We start from the raw sequence: 26799 nt of genomic DNA, 5'->3' as shown, positions 1-26799 counted from the left end.
CATGGGCCTGTGCTGCATTATATTCTATGGGGCTGGCTGCATTCCATTCTATGGGCCTGTGCTGCATTATATTCTATGGGGCTGGCTGCATTCCATTCCATGGGCCTGTGCTGCATTATATTCTATGGGGCTGGCTGCATTCCATTCCATGGGCCTGTGCTGCATTATATTCTATGGGGCTGGCTGCATTCCATGGGCCTGTGCTGCATTATATTCTATGGGGCTGGCTGCATTCCATTCCATGGGCTTGTGCTGCATTATATTCTATGGGGCTGGCTGCATTCCATGGGCCTGTGCTGCATTATATTCTATGGGGCTGGCTGCATTCCATTCTATGGGCCTGTGCTGCATTATATTCTATGGGGCTGGCTGCATTCCATTCCAAGGGGCTGTGCTGCATTATATTCTATGGGGCTGGCTGCATTCCATGGGCCTGTGCTGCATTATATTCTATGGGGCTGGCTGCATTCCATTCCATGGGCTTGTGCTGCATTATATTCTATGGGGCTGGCTGCATTCCATTCTATGGGCCTGTGCTGTATTATATTCTATGGGGCTGGCTGCATTACATTCTATGGGCCTGTGCTGCATTATATTCTATGGGCCTGGCTGCATTCCATTCCATGGGCCTGTGCTGCATTATATTCTATGGGGCTGTGCTGCATTATATTCTATGGGGGCTGTGCTGCATTACATTCTATGGGGGCTGTGCTGCATTACATTCTATGGGGGCTGTGCTGCATTACATTCTATGGGGGCTGTGCAGCATTACATTCTATGGGGGCTGTGCAGCATTACATTCTATGGGGGCTGTGCAGCATTACATTCTATGGGGGCTGTGCAGCATTACATTCTATGGGGGCTGTGCTGTATTACATTCTATGGGGGCTGTGCTGCATTACATTCTATGGGGGCTGTGCTGTATTTCATTCTATGGGGGCTGTGCTGTATTACATTCTATGGGGGCTGTGCTGTATTATAGTCTATGGGGGCTGTGCTGTATTACATTCTATGGGGACTGAGCTGTAATGCTGGATACAGCTGTAATTATATGTTATATAGTCGTGTTACACTCCCCTCACTTCTTGTAACCTACAAGTGTACAAAGATATTATACAGTCACCATGCGACAAGTGGGCCTGTGTGACTTCAAATTCCAGGGCTGAATTTTAGTCCCAGTCCGGCCCTATCTAGGAGGATCGCAAAAACGAGCCGTACATACAGCTGAAAATATGCGTGTCTGAACAGAACCTTTGTACACAGACATGAGTGAGTAGAAATCTCCCATCCCCCGCTGTGTGTTTCTAGGTGATCAGAAGACCTCTTGCTGTAGAATGTATCAATATTTAAAAAAGAAACACCAGCAGCAGCACAGACGGGGGAGGGGAGCTGAATGTACACATCACCCAGCACCAATTCTGCTGAGGCTAGGTTCACACGGGGCGAAATTCCGCCGGATTGGCCGCACAGCGGATCAGCTGCAGTCCTTTTAATCATTGGCAGCAATGTAAAACTGTAATTCCCTGTGCACACGACGCACCGGATTTTTGCGACCGGATTTGGCCGCAAGTGCGGAAAAGCCTTCCGTAGCATGTTGTTGTTGCGTCCGGATCCGTTGCGGAGCTTCGACGGGGGCAATGTATGGGCAAAAACCCGCACCTAAATTCCGCAGGTAAATACGCAGCAAAAAGCAGTGCTGCTTATTTACCTGCGGAATTAGAGCGGCTAATCCGACTGGACAATGCGGCGGAATTCCGCCCTTTGTGAACCTAGCCTTATACATCATATAGTCCTTATTAACCTCTCATTGAACATGTCACTTTGCTGCACGGATTCCAAGCTGCAAAATGACATGCTGTGGCTGTGCGTCCTTGCTGTGCGGAAGGATTTCAATAGTATTGAGTCTGTACCTTTTTTTCCCTACAGAATCCGTAAGGAAAAACCAGAACAAACTCTGTACCTGTAAATTCACCCTTAGGCTAAAAACACACTTGCCGTATTTATTGCGGAATAAACGCAGCGGGTCGACCATAGGTCAAATCTGCTGCGTTCACTGCAGATTCTACCGCAACCGTGGTCTTGACCGGCCGCAGCATGTCAATTATATGCCGCGGCCAAATCAAGATGTTTTGGTGCAGACTATGCGCTGTGGACATTCCGCAGCAAATATGCAAAGTGTGAACGAGGCCTAAGGCTGTATTCACACATCCGTGTATTCCCTAGCCCCATATGGCCGCTGGATACAGGGACCCTGCTGAATAACAGGCCGGCTCACAGGGAAGTCTCTCTTCCCCCTGTGTAAACCACGGGATCCATTGAAATGAATGGAGCCCGCGAAAGAACGAGCATTCTCGTTCTTTCTGCGGCTTTTGGCCGCACGGGGCCCGGCAGTAGGGATGGGCGAACATAAAAATGTCTGTTTCGGAATTAATTCCGAACCGAACACAATTGCGTTCGGATTCGGATTCGAACGTTCGGAATCGCAAAAATGTTCGGAATTCCGAACAGAACATTTCATTCCGAACAAATCATTACCAGTGTTCGAATTAGTGAGCGCTTAGAAATGATCACAGTTGCGAACGCCTTTAACAGTAAAGCAAATGGCTGTCACTCAGTGAAAGATTTGCGGGTGCGAACATGTAAAGGCTTCTGTTTACACCATCCTCCATCCTCCTCCTCCTGCGTTCTTGTCAGCAGCAAGATTCGAACTTGCAGCACACTAGCACTCTGACCATGGTTCCGTTGTACTCGCGGTACGTCCGAATAGTTGAAGGAAATAAACTTCTGCCAGGGCTTCAAGTTGCATCAGAATGAGAGCCAAACAGGCATGCCTTCTTACCATGTTCATGGGCTCAGTTTGGACAAAAAGTGACCCGGCTCCGATTTTAGAAGCGAGCATCTCAGAGAGTCCAGGGAGGTGTCAAAATGTACAGCAAATTAGTACTTCTAAAAACCGAAAATTGGGGGTTATCTATCTCATGTGGTCACAGAGATATTGGGGTTACAAAACCCCTTCTGCTACAGAACTGCTTGACGCGTACATAGCAAAGTAAGAACTTTGAACCCACGTAACTTTGCGAGGGAGCATCCGAGAGATCTGCGGATGGTGCCGTTGGAATCGCGGTGCTTCCAAATGGTAGAAGCAAACAAACTTCGGGCAAAGGGTCAATTGGCATCATGGTAAGAACAAAAAAGGGAAGTGAAAATATAAGTCATTTTCTGGTCTATTTCAGCTAAATGACCAGGCTCCCATCTTGGAAGCGAGCGTCCCAGAGACTCCAGAGAGGTCTCAAATTGTTCAGTGGGTGGCCAAGTATTTTATCATTTTTTTTGGAATTACGTATCTAGTGTAGCAGGAGAGCTATAGGGGCCTAAAAATAGACATATGCACCGGCCTGCAAAAGCTTCGGGTGGGGGGGGACACTTTGAACCCACGTAACTTTGAGAGGGAGCATCCCAGAGCTCTGCGGATGGTTCCGTTGTACTCGCGGTACGTCCGAATAGTTGAAGGAAATAAACTTCTGCCAGGGCTTCAAGTTGCATCAGAATGAGAGCCAAACAGGCATGCCTTCTTACCATGTTCATGGGCTCAGTTTGGACAAAAAGTGACCCGGCTCCGATTTTAGAAGCGAGCATCGCAGAGAGTCCAGGGAGGTGTAAAAATGCACAGCAAATTAGTACTTCTAAAAACCGAAAATTGGGGGTTATCTATCTCATGTGGTCACAGAGATATTGGGGTTACAAAACCCCTTCTGCTACAGAACTGCTTGACGCGTACATAGCAAAGTACGAACTTTGAACCCACGTAACTTTGCGAGGGAGCATCCGAGAGCTCTGTGGATGGTGCCGTTGGAATCGCGGTGCTTCCAAATGGTAGAAGCAAACAAACATTTGCTTTACTGTTAAAGGCGTTCGCAATTGCGTTCGCAACTGCGATCATTTCGAAGCGCTCGCTAATTCGAACACTGTTAATGATTTGTTCGGAATTCCGAACATATTTTGTTCGGAATGCACTTCCGAACAAAGCAAAAGTGCGGAATTGCTTCCGAACCGCAATTCCGAATGCTTTTTTGCCGAATATGTTCGGAATTCCGAACATATCTGTTTCGGAAAGCCCAACACTACCCGGCAGAGGTCTTTGCGGCCCCATACAAGTCTATGGGGATCGCAAAAACGAGCCATACATACAGCTGAAAATATGCGTGTCTGAACAGAACCTTTGTACACAGACATGAGTGAGTAGAAATCTCCCATTCTTTAGGCTAGGTTCACACAGGGCGAAATTCCGCCGGATTGTCCGGTTGGATTGGCCGCACAGCGGATCAGCTGCGGTCCTTTTAATCATTGGCAGCAATGTAAAACTGTAATTCCCTGTGCACACGATGCACCGGATTTTTGCGACCGGATTCGGCCGCAAGTGTGGAAAAGCCTATCGTAGCATGTTGTTGTTGCGTCCGGATCCGTTGCGGAGCTCCAATGGGGGCAATGAACTGTCAAACTGCCGCTGTCAAATTCCGCCGGTAAATCCGATGCCAAATGCAGTGCATCGGATTTACCGGCGGAATTCAAGCGGCCAAATCCGACATTAAAATCCGGCTGCAATCCGCCAAGTGTGAACCTAGCCTTAGTATGCCACAGGTGATCTCCTTATTCTCAGAGCTTCATAAATGCTGCAGGTTTTGTCTTGATAGGATATCCTGAAAACATGACCTGTTGGCGGCCCATTAGGACAGGTTTGGGGAAGCCTGGTCTATACAGTACAATGGTAAAATCGTTTTCACTCTCGTGCTCTAAACCTCACATCACAGCAGGAGATTTGCGACAAAGTATGGTCATAATGAGCGAGTAGCAATGACACATCGGGGTTCCTTATTGCTGGCAGCGTGTAGAGAAATGTCATGGCGATTTGCTATTTTTGTCGCTATTGGTGTTATCTGCGCTAAAACTATGTCTAGAGTCACCCTGAGGGAAGGGTCACATGGCAGAATACGCCGCAAATGTTATTTCGTGGTGTATTCTCCAGGCAAACCTGTTGTCAAAATATTTGCCGATTGGCAAGTATTTTGAAATGAAAATGACCGCAGATCCGCTTGTGGGAGAACCTGTGCTGTGGCTTCTGCATGCTCACTGGAAAATATGTGTGACATGTCAATTATTTTTTCAGTGCAGGTTTCTTTCCACTTGGAAGGGAATTCACGTAGAATGGTTCCATTGCTGTCTGCACAGGGTAGCGCGAATCTCATTCTAATAAATGGGACCTGCACTGCCCTCAGAACCAGGGCCTGCGTCAATACCCGGCCTACCAGGTCAAGTGCCGGGGCCCTGACGAGACAGGGGGGCCCACTCACACAGTCATAGAGCCATCTGGCTGCTTTAACCCTTTCTACCCTTTCAATTTGCGCTGGCACAAGCATCTTCTCACTGTCAGTGCAGGGCCAGGCACACATAGGGGTTAATTAAGGACACAGCCAGCGTGACATTGTGGGCGGAGAGTTCTCCTGCTCTGAATCTCCTGGCTGCATGCAGTGCTGAACTTATCTGAGGAGACGGAGCTCCTACCAGCACCTGAGTGAGTGCCATGCTATATCGCTGTATGTTCTGACAATCTGGGACTGGGTGACCTGGGGCGGCCATGGGCTGGGCGGCTGCAGCTGACATATATATATATACTACAGCAGCCGCCCAGCCCAGGCCCCCAGCACAGCCTGTATAGATACAGTGTATATAATATATATACAGGACAGGTGCTGGGGGCCTGGGCTGGGCGGTTTGTTGAAGTATATACACTGCACAGTACCACTCCCCTTGTATATATACACTGCACAGTACCACTCCTCCTGTATATATACACTGCACAGTACCACTCCTCCTGTCCTGTATATACACACTGCACAGTACCACTCCTCCTGTCCTGTATATATACACCGCACAGTACCACTCCTCCTGTCCTGTATATATACACTGCACAGTACCACTCCTCCTGTCCTGTATATATACACTGTACAGTACCTCTCCTCCTGTATATATACACTGCACAGTACCACTCCTCCTGTCCTGTATATATACACTGCACAGTACCATCCTCCTGTATATATACACTGCACAGTACCACTCCTCCTGTATATATACACCGCACAGTACCACTCCTCCTGTCCTGTATATATACACTGCACAGTACCACTCCTCCTGTATATATACACTGCACAGTACCACTCCTCCTGTCCTGTATATATACACTGCACAGTACCACTCCTCCTGTCCTGTATATATACACTGTACAGTACCTCGCCTCCTGTATATATACACTGCACAGTACCACTCCTCCTGTCCTGTATATATACACTGCACAGTACCATCCTCCTGTATATATACACTGCACAGTACCACTCCTCCTGTATATATACACCGCACAGTACCACTCCTCCTGTCCTGTATATATACACTGCACAGTACCACTCCTCCTGTCCTGTATATATACACTGCACAGCACCACTCCTCCTGTATATATACACTGCACAGCACCACTCCTGTATATATACCTGGTATCTCCTGTATATGATTATATATGTACAGCTGGTATAAGTTATACATCTCCTGTATATAGTGATATGGTGCATGCTGGTATAACCTGGTATCTCCTGTATATAGTGATATGTACAGCTGGTATAACCTGGTATCTCCTGTATATAGTGATATGTAGCATGCTGTATAACCTGGTATCTCCTGTATATAATTATATATGTACAGCTGGTATAAGTTATACATCTCCTGTATATAGTGATATGGTGCATGCTGGTATAACCTGGTATCTCCTGTATATAATTATATATGTACAGCTGGTATAAGTTATACATCTCCTGTATATAGTGATATGTAGCATGCTGTATAACCTGGTATCTCCTGTATATAGTGATATGTACAGCTGGTATAACCTGGTATCTCCTGTATATAGTGATATGTAGCATGCTGTATAACCTGGTATCTCCTGTATATAATTATATATGTACAGCTGGTATAAGTTATACATCTCCTGTATATAGTGATATGGTGCATGCTGGTATAACCTGGTATCTCCTGTATATAATTATATATGTACAGCTGGTATAAGTTATACATCTCCTGTATATAGTGATATGGGGCATGCTGGTATAACCTGGTATCTCCTGTATATAGTGATATGTAGCATGCTGTATAACCTGGTATATCCTGTATATAATTATATATGCATTACACTATATACTACACATATATCATGTTCATTCCCCACGTATCTTGCTCAGGAAAGTTACTATAAAGCGGAGTTTTTGGCTCAGGAAATTTCTCCATTTATTTCCATAGAAAATATTGTTCATGCTTTTTCTTCATTCTTTTTCTTCATGCTTTTTAGTATGTCCCCGTATTACGGCTGTATTCACGTCAGTGTGAATACAGCCTAAGGCTAGGTTCACACTTGGCGGAATTGAGCCAGATCTTTCTGTCGGAATTTTCAGTCGGAATTGTCTGACTGATTTTTAAACCGGATTAAGCCATAGGCGGCAATGTTAAACAGTAAAATTCCTGGTCACACTTTCCGGCGGAATTTTCCGTCCAGATTTGGCCGCTTTGTCGGATTTTTCATTCCGCTGCATGTTCTTGATTTTTTTTTTTCTGTTACGTCGCGGAACTCCATTGAGGTCAATTGTCGGGCAATTTTGCGCAATCAAATTTCGCCAGTAAATCCGATGTCAAAAGCAGTGCATCGGACTTACCGGCGGAATTCTAGCAGTCAATTCCGACTGAAAAATACGGCTGTATTCCGCCCAGTGTGAACATGGCCTAACTGTTGATGACTAGTGTTGAGCGATACCCTCCGATACTTGAAAGTATCGGTATCGGAAAGTATCGGCCGATACCGGCAAAGTATCGGATCCAATCCGATACCGATACCCGATACCAATACAAGTCAATGGGACTCATGTATCGGACGGTATTCCTGATGGTTCCCAGGGTCTGAAGGAGAGGAAACTCTCCTTCAGGCCCTGGGAACCATATAAATGTGTAAAAGAAAGAATTAAAATAAAAAAAATCGCTATACTCACCTCTCCGACGCAGCCGGGACCTCAGCGAGGGAACCGGCAGCGTTGTTTCTTTAAAATTCGCGCTTTTACTTGGTTACGTGAAGTCCCGGCTTGTGATTGGTCAGGGCGGCCATGTTGCCGGGACGCGGACCAATCACAGCAAGCCGTGACGAAATTACGTCACGGCTTGCTGTGATTGGTCCGCGTCCCGGCAACATGGCGCCGTGACCAATCATAAGCCGGGACGTCACTGGAGGCTGGACACGCGCGCTTTTTAAAATGCATTTTAAAAAGCGCGCGTGTCCAGCCCCCCGTGACGTCACGGCTTGTGATTGGTTAATCGCGGCCATGTTGCCGGGACGCGGACCAATCACAGCAAGCCGTGACGTAATTTCGTCACGGCTTGCCGTGATTGGTCCGCGTCCCGGCAACATGGCGCCGTGACCAATCATAAGCCGGGACGTCACTGGAGGCTGGACACGCGCGCTTTTTAAAATGCATTTTAAAAAGCGCGCGTGTCCAGCCTCCCGTGACGTCACGGCTTGTGATTGGTTAATCGCGGCCATGTTGCCGGGACGCGGACCAATCACAGCAAGCCGTGACGCAATTTCGTCACGGCTTGCTGTGATTGGTCCGCGTCCCGGCAACATGGCCGCCCTGACCAATCACAAGCCGGGACTTCACGTAACCATGTAAAAGCGCGAATTTTAAACAAACGACGCTGCCGGTTCCCTCGCTGAGGTCCAGGCTGCGTCGGAGAGGTGAGTATAGCGATTTTTTTTATTTTAATTCTTTCTTTTACACATTTGTACATTAATGTTGTTTCGATACCGATACCCGATACCACAAAAGTATCGGATCTCGGTATCGGAATTCCGATACAGCAAGTATCGGCCGATACCCGATACTTGCAGTATCGGAATGCTCAACACTATTGATGACACCAGAATAGCCACCCAGGGGTCTCTTAGGGTGGTGTCACACATTGTGACGCTCACCGTAACGGGCGCCCGATGTGTGATGTTTAAGCGTTGTCATAAAAAACAAGCGCTCAGTGTCCAGCTACTTACTTCACCGAGGGACAATTGTTACAATCGTCCCTCGCGCTGGGTTGCAGAGTAGAATACTGTTCGGAGGCTGGATACTTCAAAAATTATTCTTTATTTCAAGGTAGATTTCAGCACATAACGTTTCAAGGGGTTCTGTGCCCCTCTTTGTCAAATGTATTTGCCCAAATAATTTTTGAAGTATCCAGCCTCCGAACAGTATTCTACTCTGCAACCCGGCGCGAGGGACGATTGTAACGATTGTCCCTCGGTGAAGTAAGTAGCTGGACACTGAGCGCTTGTTTTTTATCCTAATTGCTAATGATTCCATTACTCCTTGGTCACACCAACGGAGCTATATACCTGCGCCCTCCATCTGGGAGATTGATCCACCTACTATTCTTTCCCTCTAGAAGCAGCGCTACTAGTGTGTGTTTTTTTTCCTGTCTTTTATATGTTTAAGCGTTGTCGGGTGCCATGTCATATCTTCTGACGCGACGCGTCACCCCTCCTGGAAGTCGAATGAGGGGAGTCTCTCCTCGCGCGACTCCTGCGGTGGTCCCGCATCTGACAGCGAGACACGATGCATCCAGCCGCTGTGTGCAGGGACTGGTCGCATCGTGTGCGTCACAAGTATGTCACAAACCACAACGCTGCGTGATGTGTGCCCGCTGCTAGCACGAAACATAGCTATATCCCCGATTGGTAGTGCGCAGGGGGGCCCAAGGTGAACTCATAGAAGTCTATGGTGACTGCAAAAAAACGTCGTATATACGGCGGTATTCACGGTATTGTGAATACAGCCTAATTTATATCTTTTTCTAGCCTACAGAAAAACGTTATACTGTTTTGAACTAACTGGATCCAATATACTGTATATAGTCGCGTATAAGTTTTTCAGCCCATTTTTTATGCTGAAAAAGTCAATATATATATATATACACACACCCATGGCTGCTTCTACCAGGGTATGTAGCAGCAGAGGGCACTGACCAGCTGGTGTCCATGTCAGTGCTAGCAGGGCAGCTAGAGGGGAAGGAGCTGCATTACATAGTGGAGGGTAGTGGCTGGGAGTTGCGGTCCTCTCCCCTTATACTTCCTATAATATGTAACAACACCCTGGTCAGGCTGGGAGTTGTAGTCCTCTTATACCTTCTCTGCCTCAATGTTATTTTATTGCTATCTACTGTATTTTTATTTTGAAATTTCCCAGTAGCTGCTGCATTTCAAACCCTAGGCTTGTACTCGCGTCAATATGTTTTACCACTTTTTGAGGCACAAGTAAGTACAGTAAGTGCTTATAGTCGGGTCGGCTTATAGTCGGGTCGGCTTATACTCGAGTATATACGGTACTATGTATTTTAGGAGTCGGACCACTTTTTTTAACAACTCCTAAATGGACTCCGACATACTATGAATAAAGCTATTAAAATTTACTTTCTCTAGATCCAATTTTGCAATGAGTAGAAGAAAAATAAATCCAGAAAAGGATGCCATATCGCATATTCTACAATATAAGGACAAAGATGAATTGACCATAAAATTCATAAATAAATCTAAAGGTACGTTGAGGTTTAAATTTTGCATAAGGACCAGAACACACGGGCTTTTTTTTCCAGCTTTTTTTTGCAGCTAGATTCGTTGCCCATTGTTTTCTATGGGTTAAAACACATTTGCTTTTTTTTTACCTGCGAAATTCGCCAGTGAAAATCGCGGGTAAAAAAAACTTGCCATGTTCTATAAAATTTGCGTTAATTTCTATACACACGTGTTTTTTTTTCTCTACTGAGAATTCTCAATGCACTGTGTGCATTGTGTGGGGGGAAAAAAAAACTGAAAATCGATTTTGGCCCAAGAAAAAAAGCCGTGTGTTCTAGCGCTAAATTAGCCCTATTTTATCATGTATTTGACTGACTGGCACTTTTTTTTCCACCCTCTTCCCCCAATATGACAAATTTTGTAGGAAGGGGAGTGTTTGCTTTATGCCCAATGGAAAAAGGGGATTTTGTCCTTGAATACAGAGGAGAGTTAATCACGATGGCAGAAAAAGAGAAGCGTCTTGTTAAATACCCAGATTGCCTTCATGTTTTTATGTTTGAGTTTAAGTGGAATGAAAAACTATGGTGGTAAGTAATAAACTTGTTGCTTGTCTAGTATTTGATAAAACTACAAAATATGGTTATCTAAAGCTTTTATTTCATTTAGGTTACAGGAGAACTGACACAAAAAAATTCACTCAGCTTACCATGCTCTGGAAGCGGTCCGTGCAGACCTTTGTGGTTGGGTGTTATCAGATAAAGAAACACTGAGCGTTCATTCATCTGATGCAGCCTGGCACAGCGGCCCAGACGTACTCGGGGCACTGTGTGCCAATCTTAACCAGAAAGTGCCTGCAGTGCTTATACAAGCACTGCAGCCACCGGGGCTGCATGGAACAGCCGCGCTGTGGACTGGGGTAGCCCAGATGCATCGGAAACATGGTAAGAGGAGTGGCTTTTTTTTTTTTTTTCGTGACAGTCCTTTAAGTTATAGCTTGAAGGAAACCTATTAAGAATAACTCTTAAAGGGTTATTGTCGCCTAATGCGTTTTTTTTTTTTTTAAAAACCCCTACTCACCAGCTCCTAACAATGGTCCGGGTGCTCCCAAGAGGTCCCAAGGTTCTTCTTTTGTAAGTAGGTAAACCGCCTTAAGGAGGTGTTATCCTTACCAAAGACTCCACCCTTCCTGGTCTTTGCCAGGCTCCGCCGCGTCATATTACGTCATATGACACAGCGGATCACATGAGCGGGGCCCAGAAGACACCACGGCGCAGCACAATCCGGAAGCGGAGGGGGGCTGCGCCGCAGAAGTAAACAAAGAACATCGGGCTGCTGCAACAAGCAGCCCGATGCAATGCAGAAGCCCGAGGGACCCCTGGAGCACCGGGACTGGAGTGAGGAACAGGTAAGTAGTGGTTAAAACCCCCAAAACATGACAATAACCCTTTAACCTTAAACTACATTTATGGGGCTATTCCTGAGGGCTTGGGGGTGTAGTTTTTAGTCACCTTACCTCCAGTTCCCTCGCTGTCACCTGGTGAAGTTGGCATTTACAGAACCCCCGTTCTGGTGATCAGTAAGGGCTCCCAGTGGTCAGACCACCACAGATCAGATTATCCTATCCTGTAACCATAATACCGATTAAAATAATTGGAAATATATTGATATTATCTTCAGCTATTTCTGCGAACTAAGATTCATGTATCCTTTTTTTTTTCCCCTGGTCTCTCAATCAGCATTGATGCAGCAAATGATGATGGTTCGTTTGGAAGATTAGCAAACGATGAGCATAAAAGCCCAAACTGTAGAATGAAAACATTTATTCACAATGGGAAGCCTCATTTATGCCTGTTTGCTATCAGGGACATCAACCCGGGTGATGAAATAACCTATAACTATGGGAATGGTGATTGGCCTTGGAGAGACGAGGTATATATTTTTTAGATATAAGATAAGATTTATTCCTTCCATTAAATACATACAACTACAGCCGGGAACAGATAAGTGTTTTGCGTGGCGCCGGGGCTCCTGAACGAAGCTGTCACAAAGATAGTGATCTGCCGGCCACTCTGGGACATACAGGCGTGGTGGCGATGCGAACATCGCATGGCAAAATGCCTGTCTGTTTCCAGCCTAACTAAACAGTTCCAACATCTCCCTCATTGAAGACACATGTACAGAGCATATAAGCATTGCATTATACCATTATTTCGGCAGCCATTGCTCAAGCCACCTTTACAGCGATGGCTTGCAGCCATGGGGGCCTTCAGAAGGCCCCCAGCTGCAATGCGCACTCAACTCTGGTGTCATCTAAGATGTTGCTCAGAGGTGAGCTCTGTAATGCTGGTGTCTGTCAAGACAACAGCATTTAAAGGGTTAAATGGCAATGATTGGCCTCACGGCCGATCGCGGCTGTCTGCTACTGGATGCAGTGGGATTGACTCACTATCCTGCTGCATCCATCACTTACCGACCAGCGCCATACATATGGTGCAGGTCGTGAAGGGTTTAAACTTGTAGGGACACTTGCACTCTTCAGGTCAAGGACCTTCTGGGGACACTTAACACACTTGCCCAACAACATTCAGGTATTGCACCGTGTGGGGACGGGTTACACTTTTCAGGTTAAAGACTCTCTGGGGACGCACAACTAAGATATATTACACATTTTCCCTAAAACAATCAGGTCAAGGACCTTGTGGGGACAATGACATTTGTAAATGTAGTACTCATGTTCTGTACTTGTTTTTGAAGATTAGCTGAGGGAGAACTTATTTTTTCTATTTTCCTAATTAGGTTGAAGAAACCGTTCCAGCTTCTTCCTCCGCAAACTCTCAAGAGGTGGACAAAAGCTATAGCCCTAGCCCTGATGTTGCACAGCCACGCCATAAGAAAGTCAAAAAATCTTCATTAGAGACTACCCAGGTAAAAGTAGAGTTCAAACTATACTGTCAATGGCTTGTATGTTATTGGATAAGTCTGTTTTATGCAGTAAAATGTCAGTCTTGTGTGCGCAGAAAATCCTTGACTTGAAGATAATTTTTCTTCACTATTTTCCTAACTAGGTTGAAGAAACTGTTCCAGCTTCTTCCTCCGCAAACTCTCAAGAGGTGGACAAAAGCTATAGCCCTAGCCCTGATGTTGCACAGCCACGCCATAAGAAAGTCAAAAAATCTTCATTAGAGACTACCCAGGTAAAAGTAGAGTTCAAACTATACTGTCAATGGCTTGTATGTTATTGGATAAGTCTGTTTTATGCAGTAAAATGTCAGTCTTGTGTGCGCAGAAAATCCTTGACTTGAAGATAATTTTTCTTCACTATTTTCCTAACTAGGTTGAAGAAACTGTTCCAGCTTCTTCCTCCGCAAACTCTCAAGAGGTGGACAAAAGCTATAGCCCTAGCCCTGATGTTGCACAGCCACGCCATAAGAAAGTCAAAAAATCTTCATTAGAGACTACCCAGGTAAAAGTAGAGTTCAAACTATACTGTCAATGGCTTGTATGTTATTGGATAAGTCTGTTTTATGCAGTAAAATGTCAGTCTTGTGTGCGCAGAAAATCCTTGACTTGAAGATAATTTTTCTTCACTATTTTCCTAACTAGGTTGAAGAAACTGTTCCAGCTTCTTCCTCCGCAAACTCTCAAGAGGTGGACAAAAGCTATAGCCCTAGCCCTGATGTTGCACAGCCACGCCATAAGAAAGTCAAAAAATCTTCATTAGAGACTACCCAGGTAAAAGTAGAGTTCAAACTATACTGTCAATGGCTTGTATGTTATTGGATAAGTCTGTTTTATGCAGTAAAATGTCAGTCTTGTGTGCGCAGAAAATCCTTGACTTGAAGATAATTTTTCTTCACTATTTTCCTAACTAGGTTGAAGAAACTGTTCCAGCTTCTTCCTCCGCAAACTCTCAAGAGGTGGACAAAAGCTATAGCCCTAGCCCTGATGTTGCACAGCCACGCCATAAGAAAGTCAAAAAATCTTCATTAGAGACTACCCAGGTAAAAGTAGAGTTCAAACTATACTGTCAATGGCTTGTTTGTTATTGGATAAGTCTGTTTTATGCAGTAAAATGTCAGTCTTGTGTGCGCAGAAAATCCTTGACTTGAAGATAATTTTTCTTCACTATTTTCCTAACTAGGTTGAAGAAACTGTTCCAGCTTCTTCCTCCGCAAACTCTCAAGAGGTGGACAAAAGCTATAGCCCTAGCCCTGATGTTGCACAGCCACGCCATAAGAAAGTAGATGCAAGAGCTTCAGCAAGAAAGGCTACCCAGGTAAAGTACACAAGACTTTTTATTTAACAATATTCAGTGATTACCATGTACAGTCCAAAAGTTTGGAGACACCTTCTCATTTAAAGATTTTTCTGTATTTTCATGACTGAAAATTGTACATTCACACTGAAGGAATCAAAACTATGAATTACCACATGTGGAATTATATACTTAACGAAAAAGTGTGACACAACTGACAATATGTCTTATATTCTAGGTTCTTCAAAGTAGCCACTTTTTTATTTGACTGCTTTGCACACGCTTGGCATTCTCTTGATGAGCTTCAACAGGTAGTCACTGAAAATGGTCTTCCAAGAATCTTGAAGGAGTTCCCAGAGATGCTTAGCACTTGTTGGCCCTTTTCTCTTCACTCTGCGGTCCAGCTCTCCCCAAACCATCTGGATTGGGTTCAGGTCTGGTGACTGTGGAGGGCAGGTCATCTGGCGTAGCACCCCATCACTCTCCTTCTTGGTCAAATAGTCCTTACACAGCCTGGAGGTGTGTTTGGTCCTCAAGATCTCAAATTTTGGACTCCTCAGAGCAAAACACAGATTCCCACTGGTCTAATGTCCATTCCTTGTGTTCTTTACCCAAACAAGTGTCTTCTGCTTGTTGCCTGTCCTTAGCAGTGGTTTCCTAGCAGCTATTTTACCATGAAGGCGGCTGCACAAAGTCTCCTCTTACCAGTTGTTGTAGAGATGTGTCTGCTGCTAGAACTCTGTATGCCATTGACCTGCTCATAGAGCGGTTCCGCTGACTGTGATGACAGCTGGAGCCGCTCCAGCGACATCAGTACATACACAATACAGAATAAAATCACGTATATACGCGATTTACACACCGCAAGGTTCGTTGGAGGTTTGTTTTTTGGACGAATACTTTGTTTAAAAATATTGGTTGCAAACGAACTATTCGGATCAACGAACCTCCAAAGTGTTCGCTCATCACTAATGGCCACTCGTTTTTCTTTACTTGGCTGCTTTTTTCTGGCCATAATACAAATTCTAACAGTCTATTCAGTAGGACTCTCAGCTGTGCATCTACCAGACTTCTGCACAACACAACTGATGGTCCCAACCCCATTTATAAGGCAAGAAATCAAACTTATTAAACCTGACAGGGCACACCTGTGAAGGGAAAACCATTTCCGGTGACTACCTGTTGAAGCTCATAAAGAGAATTCCAAGAGTATTCAAAGTAAAAGGGGGCTACTTTGAAGAACCTGTATACTCGTGTATAAATTGACCCTCCCCCAACTTTTACCCTCAAAAAGTGGGAAAAATCGTTGACCCGCATGTAAGCTGAGTGTGGGAAATGCCTGCAGCTTCTTTTCCCTGTGCCTCTAGCACAGCCCGGGTTTAGCAGGGGAAGTGCAGCAGCAGTGTCCACAGTGGCAGTCACCTGTCCACTCCCCCCGTCCATGACCAATGCTGGGGTCTGGCATGGGGAACGCAGTAATGACCGCAGCGGCAGAGTGTCCCTTACTCAACTTGCTTTTCCCCAGTCAGTGCTTATTTACATCACTCCACGGCAATCAGCCTCAGTGCTTCAGTCTTTGCGCTCTGATCGGGTCAGCTGACCCATTTTGTTTTTATGGAGAACAGATCAGCTTACCAGGAAGTGCAGACCCAATCAGAAGCATGAGATGGAGCGCGGCAAGCCTGCGGGGAAGGGGGGCGGGAGTGCAGGGGGTCTAGCGCTTTGGGGGTGGGAGTGCTGAAATGGCCAGGGGAACGGGGCCCCAATAGGTCTTATTTTCAGGGGGATGCCTGATATTGGCCATCCCCATAGACATGCACTAGGTCTTATTTTCGTGGTAGGTCTTATTTTGGGGAAGCATCGTATGTTCACATCTATGTTCCTAGCTTTCTATATGTGTATTCTGCTTTTGTGGGCAGAGATACTGAGGGATAAACATCTGACTGCTCCATATATGGAGTGCTAACGTGCCATGCAATCTCTATGGGGAATCTGCTGCTTACAGGTGCTGTGCTTCTGACCTTTCCGCAGCACTTCTGCATTTTCAGAGGGGACAAAAGCATATGGAGAGGTCAGATCTTTATCCCTCTCTATCTCAGCCTGTAAAAGCGGAATCCAGATATGGAAGGTTACAGATTCTGCAGCCTTCAATGTCCTGTCAATTTAACTTTGTCGGTACTATTATGGCTATTGTGTTTTTTTTCTCCCCCTTCATTAAAGAAAATGAAACATATAAGCTGCTATAATGACGATTCTGACTACTCACTGGATAATAGTGAAGCGGAATATGTTCCTGACCTTACAGAAGAGAGTTCAGATGACAGCAGCAACAGTGAGGCGGTACCATGGAAGAAAAGCAAAACAGGCATAAAAGAGAAAAGGGGTGACTCTATCCCAAATGCTGTGCTTTCTAATGACACCAGTGGTGAAGAAATAGACGAGAGGCCTGGTCCAGTATCGGTCCCCGCTGTTTCAAATAAAGAACATGGAACAAGGGTATATAATAAAAAACAATACTGTTTATATTGTGAAAAAGCATTTAGCAAAATTTCAAGACACATGGAGCATGTTCATAATAATGAGCCTGAAGTGGCACAGGCGCTGATGTTCCCCAAGTGCTCGAAGGAAAGGAGGTTACATTTTCTGCACCTCCGTAACAGAGGGAACTTTCATCATAATTGTACGTCAATTCAATCTGGATCTGGAGTTTTGGTTCCCTGTAAGCAACCAAAGAAAGACGAAGCTTCCCAAAACTACTTGCATTGTGTCAACTGTCAGGGCCTTTTTGCAAGAAAATACATGTGGCGACACATGAAAAAATGTCCGCTTAAAAAAAAAAGTAACCAACTGGGCAAAAATAGAGCTCAGGCTCTGTGCGCCTTTGCTCAACCAGTACCATCAGGTATTGAAAGTGGTTTTTGGAAGCTTCTGACAAAGATGATGCAAGACGAGATATTTACTGCTATAAAAAATGACAGCTGCATAATGCAGCTAGGACAGCAGTTCTATAACAAGATTGGGTCCGATTTGGACAAGCATGAATATATTCGGCAAAAGCTCAGGGAAGTCGGACGGTTACTGTTAGTAGCCAAAAAAAATACAAATGCCTCGCTGTTAAAAGTAGAGGATTTCATCATACCCTCTAACTTCTTTCATGTGGTGGACGCTGTGAAAGAGGTTGCAGGGTATGACAATGATAGACATACTTTTAAAGTGCCTTCCCTTGCACTTAAACTTGGTCATAGTTTGACAAAAATTTCTAGTATATTAGAATGTAGAGGACTGATGGATGGGATAAATGTTTTGGTGGACAATGCAAGAAATTTTAGAAAAATTTATGAAACTAGATGGAATGAGTTAATTTCCTTCGCAGCATTGAGAACACTTAAGGAAGCCAAATGGAACGCTCCACAAGTGTTACCCTTCACTGAGGACATAAAAAAAATGCACCTATACCTCGATACAAAACAGTATGAATTCAAAAACAATTTGGAAACCAATCCTACAAATAAAAACTGGGCTCTACTTTCAAAGGTGACACTTTCACAAATCATATTATTTAATAGAAGACGAGAAGGGGAGGTCTCAAAGATGTTGGTTACTACTTATATTAATCGAGATACCTCTGATCTGCACGATGATGTGGCACTTGCACTTACCGAACTGGAGAAAAAACTTTGCCACCATTTCTTAAGGCTGGAGATAAAAGGAAAAAGAGGGCGAAAAGTCCCAGTTCTGTTGACCCCAACAATGCAGAGCTCGATGGATCTTCTTGTACAGAAGCGGACAGAATGTGGCGTGATCGAAGACAACCCCTACTTTTTTGCAAGACCAATGTCATCATCGTATTTCAGAGGTTCAGATTGCATAAGATTTTTTGCTCAGGACTGTGGAGCAAAAAACCCAAACGCACTCTCATCTACAAGGCTTAGGAAGCACATTGCCACTACATCAAAAGTGTTAAACTTAAATGATACTGAATTAGACCAACTGGCAGATTTTATGGGACATGATATAAGGGTGCATCGGCAATATTATAGACTTCCAGAAGGCACTTTGCAACTTGCCAGGATCAGCAAAATTTTGATGGCTCTTGAAAAAGGAACAATGGCCAAATTTAAAGGGAAGAAATTGGAAGATATTAATATTGATCCAAATGGTAAGTTTAAATATTAAACTTTACATTTCATTAGAATTAAGGACACACTAAACATAGAAATGAAGCAACATGTGCAAATCCAGTAAAACAGATTTTGTCACTATATAGCCCTTAAATATACAGTACAGACTAAAGGTACCGTCACACTGACAGACACTACAGCGATCCCGACGGCGATAAGCGCCGCCCCGGGATCGCTGTAGCGTCTGTCCCGCATCGCTGTGGAGCTGTCAAACACCTCTCCACAGCGGCGCTATAGCGAGCCAGAGGTCGCTGTAGCGTTGCTGCGCTCCATAGGTGCGTGTGTGATGCCGTTGCTCTGATGGCGTCACACACACCGATCTGCCCCCCGCCGAAGAAAGGTACGGACCTTTCTTCGCCAAGCAGCGATCCCGCAGCAGGGGGCTGCTCGGAAGGCGCCATCACACACGGCAACCTGGCTGCGAGGTCTCTGTGATGTCACGGAAATCCGTGACATCACAGCGATCTCGCTGCAGAGATCTGCTAGTGTGACGGTACGTTAAGTTAAAAAGCAGTTAATTAAAGAAAAAACAAGTGGCAATCATTACTTTAAGAAATGAAGGTCAGTCTGCAAAATTGGAAAACTTTCAGTGTCACAAAGTACAGTTGGAAAAAACATCAAGTAGCATCAAACCAGCTGTGTATCCACCAGACTTCTGAACACCACAACTGATGGTCTCAACCCCATTTATAAGGCAAGAAATCCCACTTATTAAACCTGACAGGACACACCAGTGAAGTGAAAACCTGCCAGCGGCTCCCGTCTCTGTTCTCCCCCTGCACTCCCTATAAAGGGGCATACAGGGGAGTCCCAGCCATGTGACTGATGAAATGGCTATGACGTCCCTGCCCTTTTATGGATAGATGCAGGGGAATGGCAGATCATGGCGGGCCCTGCGCTCCTCACACACACGCCGATGTGTCTACACAGAGGCGCACCTCTGTGCAGAATGGCATATCGGACATTTTCGGATCTGCAGAAAATGTCCGATATGTCAAATAGAATCGAACATGCTCGATGTCCGACAAAGTGCGGAAATCGAACATGTTTGGTTCGATAAGCTCATCGCTAATTGCAATCAGCCACAAGGAAATCATTGCCTGTTAGTGGTCCTGGTGGGCTGGAGTATGACACCCCTGTTCTACAGTATATTTGGTCCTTTTAGTCATTTTTATCATTTCTTTTAGAAACCGTTGACTTGCAGATAGAGTCGGAAGATGATCAATTCTCTGAATCGGATACAGCAGGTATATATTCATTAATGTTCACAAAATAAATGGCCTTTTTCCATGGAGAGAATGAACAAATAAATAAGGGCTTGTCTGCCTGTGTGCATTGGCGGCAAATACATATGATCTGATAATTGGTGAATGGTCATTATAGCAACTATTTGGTCGATAATTGTTCAGTTTAAAGAACAATTTCCTTTTTTTTTCCTGTTAATAAAGGGGTTGGCCCAAGTTTCTTTTTATTTTTAAAAGAAGTATATTTGCAATATACTTATTTTTTTTAAAAAAATTGTTTTTAACATATTCATGGAAACCCATGTAATAGTTTACATGGGTTTCCATGGCTCCCGTCCTGGGGCTCGTACCAGGACGCGCCGGGCAGCAGGGACAGAGCGTCCCTGCTACACGGCAGAGAGCACACTGTATGGTCGGCGTGCATACGCGCGCCGGTCATACAGTGCCCACGGAGCCCCTGGAGCCGCTAAGATCGGCACCGAGACCCGGTCTGAAGCGGGATTCCGTGGACGTCATTATGACGTCCACGGTCCCACCCCCAGGCTGGGCCTCAGCCAATCAGTGCGCGCGGGCACTGATGGACTGAACTGTCCATCAGCGCCCGTGCCGGCCCCCAGCAGAAACTAAACTAAACAGTAGTTTCTGCTGGGGAGCCGCGAGATGGCAACTCGGGCCAACCCCTTTTATATTATGTTTATCAAGTTTTTTTAATCTTTATGTAATAAAAAAAAAAAATCTGCAGCATGCTATGGCTTTCCTATAGCATGCTGCAGCAATAGTACTCGCCTGTCGCCGAGCTTAGTATTGCTGGGGGATGAAAAAAAAAACCTGTTACTCTTTGATATTTAAAGGGGTTCTCCGGGACTATCTCTTAAGGATATCTCTTAAGGATATATCTTAAGGATATATCTTAAGGATAGATCATTAATATTAAATCCGGGAAAACCTCTTTTAAGGGGTACTGCCGCAACTAATTAATAAGAACAAAAATTATATATTTAGGAGCGCACACTACAACTGAAATGCAATAGTGTAAACAAAAAAATATTTTCATTACCTTATTTCTAAAACTGCTGCAGTCGTTGTAAAATTATGCCCAAATCAACATGGCTGTGGACTCTGACTACAAATCCCATAATGCATTTCTCATCCTCCCTGTAGTGTGCATGTCCCCAAATATATCTGCTTTCCCATTGGTTATAATACATTGACCTAGTAGAGTAATGGCTCCGTTGCACTGAACGATACACATCGCACGAGCTCACGATTTATGACGTTCCAGCGATATAGTTTACCGATATCTGACCCCCTCCATACGACCAGGCACCTGCTGAGAGTTGTAAGATGCTGAAGAATGTCCAGACCTTTCTTTAGTCTTAAATGTCCTGCTGTGACTTTGTAACCTGACCTTTACATCGTAAATACACTGAAATTCCCTGATTTTCGTTGTGCCTCATGAAGTGTGACAACTGTGTTTACGATGTTGCAGCTTCATAAATGACATTGCTGAAATCTCAAACATCATAAATCGTGCGCTCATGCGGACTGAAGTTGTACAGTGTGACGGCACCATAACTGGCATCCTGGTATTAAGTCGAATCTAAATGGAATGGTTAGCCTCCACATGTTTCTGAGATTGGAAAACAAGCAGTCAACAGATCTCTGCCTTTTTTTTCCTCCATACCCCCTGTATCATTTTACTACAGAGTGAGCTGACAACTTGCTGACTCTCCTCTTGCATACAGCATTCAATGGTTTCTTCCTAGTGCAGGACTTATCCAAATTCGCCATGTGCACTGTTAGGAGTAACTAGAATCTGTATGCATACAAGAGCCTACAAGTTGTGACCCAAGATAACTGATTGATAAACAAAATGGATTACAGCAAGATTAGTAAGGTCTTGTGAGTTATTATTACACATTGGACACCACATTACATTAGGTAATTATGAATATCCACTTGTTACGGCAATACCCCTTTAACATTTTTTTTAGTGGTTATAATCGTGATGTCTTAATTAGAACATATTATTGGGAAATATGCTTGTAAGAGGACTGAATATATGCCAATGAAATGCAGCTAATGTGCACACACCCTGAGGAAGTTTTAGGGTACGTGCACACATGGCGTTTTGGTGGCGGATTTTTCTGCACTGAAACCGGGAGAAAACCGCTTCTCTTCTGTCCCGGTTTCTCCCCGGTTTTGTGGCGTTTTTTGCCCGGTTTGATGGCGGGTTTCAGTGCGGTTCTCCACTGAAACCCGCCATCAGCTCTCCCTCGCAGCGCTGCTATGATCCGCTTACCCCAGAAGCCGGCGCCGGCAGCAGTGTCCTGGTCCCGCTCCCAGTCTGACTGAAGAAATGATGATCAGGCAGGAGTAATAGATCACCGCTCCTGCCTGATCTTTTCTGCAGCCGTCAGACTGGGAGCGGGACCAGGACACTGCTGCCGGCGCCGGCTTCTGGGGTAAGCGGAGCAGCGCTACGAGGGAGAAGATGGAGAGGAGCACGGCGCACACCAGCAGCATGTAAATTTGCCGTGCGGGTTCCGCACAGCAAATTGACATGCTGCGGCTGTGCGGTTTGACGCTGCGGTCAGTTTCCCGTACGGAAACTAACCGCCACGTCTGCACGGGCTGGTGCTGACCTGCATTGAATATAATGCAGGTCAGCACCGCTGCGGGTTGACGGACGGGTTTTCCGTGCGGAAAACCCGCCACCAACCCGCCACGTGTGCATGTACCCTAATTCTAAGGGCTAAAATGTACTACAGAATTTCACTCAGAAATTCTGATCAGAAATCCGGATCTGAAATAATACCTGTAGTGTGTTCTGTCGGACTGAACTGCGGGACTCACCTGCTCTGATCAGAATTTCTGACTGAAATTCTGTAGTGTGTTTTAGCCCTTAGGATGGCAATATTTCTCGAACAACTTCGGCTTGTTTTCTCTATGCTGTTTTCTATTTGAATTCTGTTCAGTTATTTAATCACACCAGGAAAACACCAAATTTTTTTCAACGGTTTCGTGAGTAACTATCCAATTGTGAAACCATCTTGTCAGATAGTGGACTGGATCGTTGGGGAGGATATGGTGAGAGAAATGATGCATGGCATGTGCAGATATTTACTATATTATGATTGTACTGTTTATTGTAGTGACTTGGACCAGGCTAACCTGCTGCAAACTAATTCTATACCCAAATCTGCATGTGGATTTTGATGTAATCTGCATAAATTTTTGCGGCATTTTCACGAATACTTGTGGCTTGTGCCACTGAATTACTTATATGAATTCCGTGAAAAAGCCTCCTGGAAATCTATACAGTGGTCTGCTAAATTTGAAAATCCACAGCATGAGGCTGCACTGACACAAACGTGATTTTCCTGTATCTCAAATCTCAATGGGATTGTGAAAAACTTAGAGTGCACCTTTTGTCACACATGGCAACATGACATTTTTAAAACATGAACTATTTTTTCTCAGCCTCACAGGCGTGAAGCTGTGAAAATCGGTGCTTAACATTGTGTCTGTGATTTTAATGGGACATCACTGAAGTGATAAACTACCAAGTCTGATAGAGAGGAAATCACATTGCAATGGATTTGTGTGAAAGAAAATCCATCAGTCTTTTGATGCACACTAATTTGTGCTAAATTTCAACACTTTTATAACTTGCCTGGCTTAAGATTCGCTAAAACAAATAGCCAAACACCTGCTTTATAAATTTATTCCTTTGTCAGACTTCAGATTCTTCTTCCCAAAGAAGAATTTTCAGAATTTCTAAATTTTTCCTTTTTCTAAAGCAAAATTAGGAAATGTGGGCCATTATATGGTGTATTTTTTTTTTTTTGGTGCAGATTTTCTACAGCAGGGGTCTCAAACTCGGGCAGACGTATGGGCCGCACATTGAAAGTTTCTAGCTGGGTCGCATTAATTTCAGCTATGAAATTACAAAATTATGACGCATGCACCTTAAGGCTTCGGAACTCGAGTGTCAAGAGCAGTGCCCAATCGCAGCGCCCTCCTGCCCTGCCCCTCTGCTAGCAAGCTCCTTCTTCCACTGTTCCAGCCGTGGAGATTACTTGTGCTGTCTCATCGCAGCAGCTAACGTCACCCGTGGCAGGTGCCATGGCCCATGGGTGACGCTAAAATACGGGACAAGGATAGAAACGGGGTTACGGCCAATGAATGTGGGAGCGCATTGGGCCGCGTGTTTGAGACCCCTGTTCTATAGTATGTTTAGTGCATTCTTTAAATTGTTCATTTAGATTTCAATTTTTCTTTCGAATCAGATCAAATTGAGAGCAGCGAGGCGGTGCATGAGAAATCGCCAGAACCTGAGAAATCGCCAGAACCAGAAAGCTCTACAGGTATATATGTGTTAATGTCCACAAAATGTGTAGGACACGTTTTAACTCTTTGAGGAGCGGGCTTTTTTTTTTATTTTTAAATTCCAAATTTGTTATTCTCTCCCCACCTTTTAAAAAAAAATCATTAAGCTTCCATTTTTTTGGAGCAATGCAGCCGGATGATTTATTTTTTGTGTGAAAAGTTGTACTTTACAATCGTGCTATTTATTGTACCATAAAATGTACTGAAAACTTAGAAATTTCCAAGTGGAGCAAAATCGAAAAAAAACATGGCTACACCACTTTTGCAGCAGTTTTATTTATATGGTGTATATATTTTGTCACAAATAACATTACATCTTTATTCTGCAGTACAGTTAGATTCCGATACCAAACGTGTACTTTTCCTTTAGTATTTTTCATAAATTTTTAAGACTTTGCTAAATCATTTTCTGACAGCCATGACTTTTTTTATTTTTTGGTCGAGACAGTTGTGCAAGGGCTCATTTTTATTTATTTTTTGGCAGGATCTCATGTACTTTCAAATGACACCATTGCTTTATTTTCAAGGTCATAAACTGGGGAGAAGAAAATGGAACACAGAAGAGGTTAAAGCGGTGGAGAAACATATGCTCCGTTTTATTACCACATGCAGGGTTCCAGGCAAAAGAGACTGTGAGAATTGCATTATGGCTGAACCCACTGCACTGAAAGCCCGTAACTGGTCAGCTGTTAAGTTTTATATCAAAAACCGGATAACTGCACTAAAGAGAACACTTTCATAGTTTGTTTAAAGGGGTTGTCCGGGATATAAAATTTTCTAAATCCACCTGGGATATGTCTGATATGAATAAATAATGATACCTGAGCACCTCTCTGTCTGTTTTGCAGCGTTTGTACAATAGCTGAATCTCACCCTGCAGGTGATGTGTTAATATGAATGTCCTGGCAGTGGGAGTGTCAGAGCTTCTGCAGAAAGCCCTCCCCAGTATCCACCCACCCCGCCCCTAGCTCTGCTCATACACGCCCACTACACCTCCTCAGCTGCTAACCCCGCCCAGTACACCTCGTTTCCCATAAATATAGTATTCCCCAGCCGAACTTGTATGTACCCTCGGGACGCCCGTACTGGGCATATGTGTAACAGTGCATATAACACTGTGTAATGCATCTGAGCAGTCTGATATTCTTTTCTGCATCTAAAACAGTGAATTTCACATCGTCTCACACAGGATTAGATACACAGCTCAGCAGACAGTATCACACAGGATAGGATTAGATACACAGCTCAGCAGACAGTATCACACAGGATAGGATTAGATACATGTTTCAGCAGACAGTGTCACACACACACACATAGGGAAGCACCGCAGATATTACCAGCTAACCCCCCTCCCCCAAGCAGTACCTCGTGGATCCGAGCAGTAGCCAGGGAGCAGAAAGTGAAACTAAACAGAATCAGCAGACTCGCAGACTCACTACACTGTGGGGGCGTGGCCTCGGACAGCATTAGATGCACTGATCTGCTTTGCTAGGAAACCCCCCTGTACTGACGATCCGTCGGTGTGGGCGTATTCAGTAGCAGAAGAGGCACGTGATCTATAGACGTGACGTGCACAAAGGAGGAATGAAGAGGACAATGCAGGACAGAACAGAGCCTATGAAGCCCAGGGACAGGTAAGAAACTTAGACAGTGTGTATATGAGTTGTAGTTAGGGTGCCAGGTTAGGGACAGATAGAAAAACTATTGTTTTATCCCGGACAACCCCTTTAATAAAATAAATGTTGTTCAAGGATCAAACACCTATAGCGGTGCTGGTAGGGGAGGAATCAAATAGCAAGGGAATAATATCCGGTTGGCAGGTTGTTTTCTTCTATAATTTTCTTTTCTTTTGATATTCTATTCTATTTTTGTGATTCAATCATTGGCCTGAGTGTACAGGACACCTACTGGTTCCTCCTGTCCTCCTCCTACAAGGGACGCTGTTTGGACCTCATGCACCCCCCTACTGCTGGGCAGAGTCTCTGAGTCTTTATCTTGACAACCCCCCTACCGCTGAGGAGAGTTCTCAGGTTCCTGACTGGTGACCCCCCTAGCGCTGGGGAGTTTTCCCAGTGCAGTTTTCCG

General features: G+C 44.7%; 2 protein-coding genes across 4 annotated transcripts in view; one reads left to right on the top strand and one right to left on the bottom strand.

Moving 5' to 3' along the window:
• RIC1 (RIC1 partner of RAB6A GEF complex) overlaps positions 1-26799 on the bottom strand; it is a 214826-nt gene that overhangs the window by 58830 nt on the left and 129197 nt on the right. The gene's annotated exons all lie outside the window — the stretch shown is intronic.
• Positions 10529-25539, top strand: LOC143762174 (uncharacterized). Its single transcript, XM_077249168.1, has 14 exons — positions 10529-10665; positions 11067-11229; positions 12379-12571; positions 13439-13567; positions 13708-13836; positions 13977-14105; positions 14246-14374; positions 14515-14643; positions 14784-14918; positions 17118-19056; positions 20266-20325; positions 23318-23412; positions 24615-24692; positions 25242-25539. The coding sequence occupies exons 1-14, from the start codon at positions 10563-10565 to the stop codon at positions 25380-25382; spliced, it is 3552 nt and encodes a 1183-aa protein (XP_077105283.1). The 5' UTR covers positions 10529-10562; the 3' UTR covers positions 25383-25539.

The sequence above is a fragment of the Ranitomeya variabilis genome, chromosome 1 (genome assembly GCF_051348905.1).
Source record: "Ranitomeya variabilis isolate aRanVar5 chromosome 1, aRanVar5.hap1, whole genome shotgun sequence".
NCBI classification, from domain to species: Eukaryota; Metazoa; Chordata; class Amphibia; order Anura; family Dendrobatidae; genus Ranitomeya; species Ranitomeya variabilis.
This window is presented reverse-complemented; position numbering and strand designations above follow the sequence as displayed.

Bases quoted from the DNA above. Each gene is read 5' to 3' on its own strand.
- LOC143762174 (XM_077249168.1), top strand. From the start codon at position 10,563: ATGAGTAGAAGAAAAATAAATCCAGAAAAGGATGCCATATCGCATATT. The intron at 13,568-13,707 runs GTAAAAGTAGAG...TTTCCTAACTAG, and splicing joins CTTCATTAGAGACTACCCAG to GTTGAAGAAACTGTTCCAGC. The intron at 14,375-14,514 runs GTAAAAGTAGAG...TTTCCTAACTAG, and splicing joins CTTCATTAGAGACTACCCAG to GTTGAAGAAACTGTTCCAGC.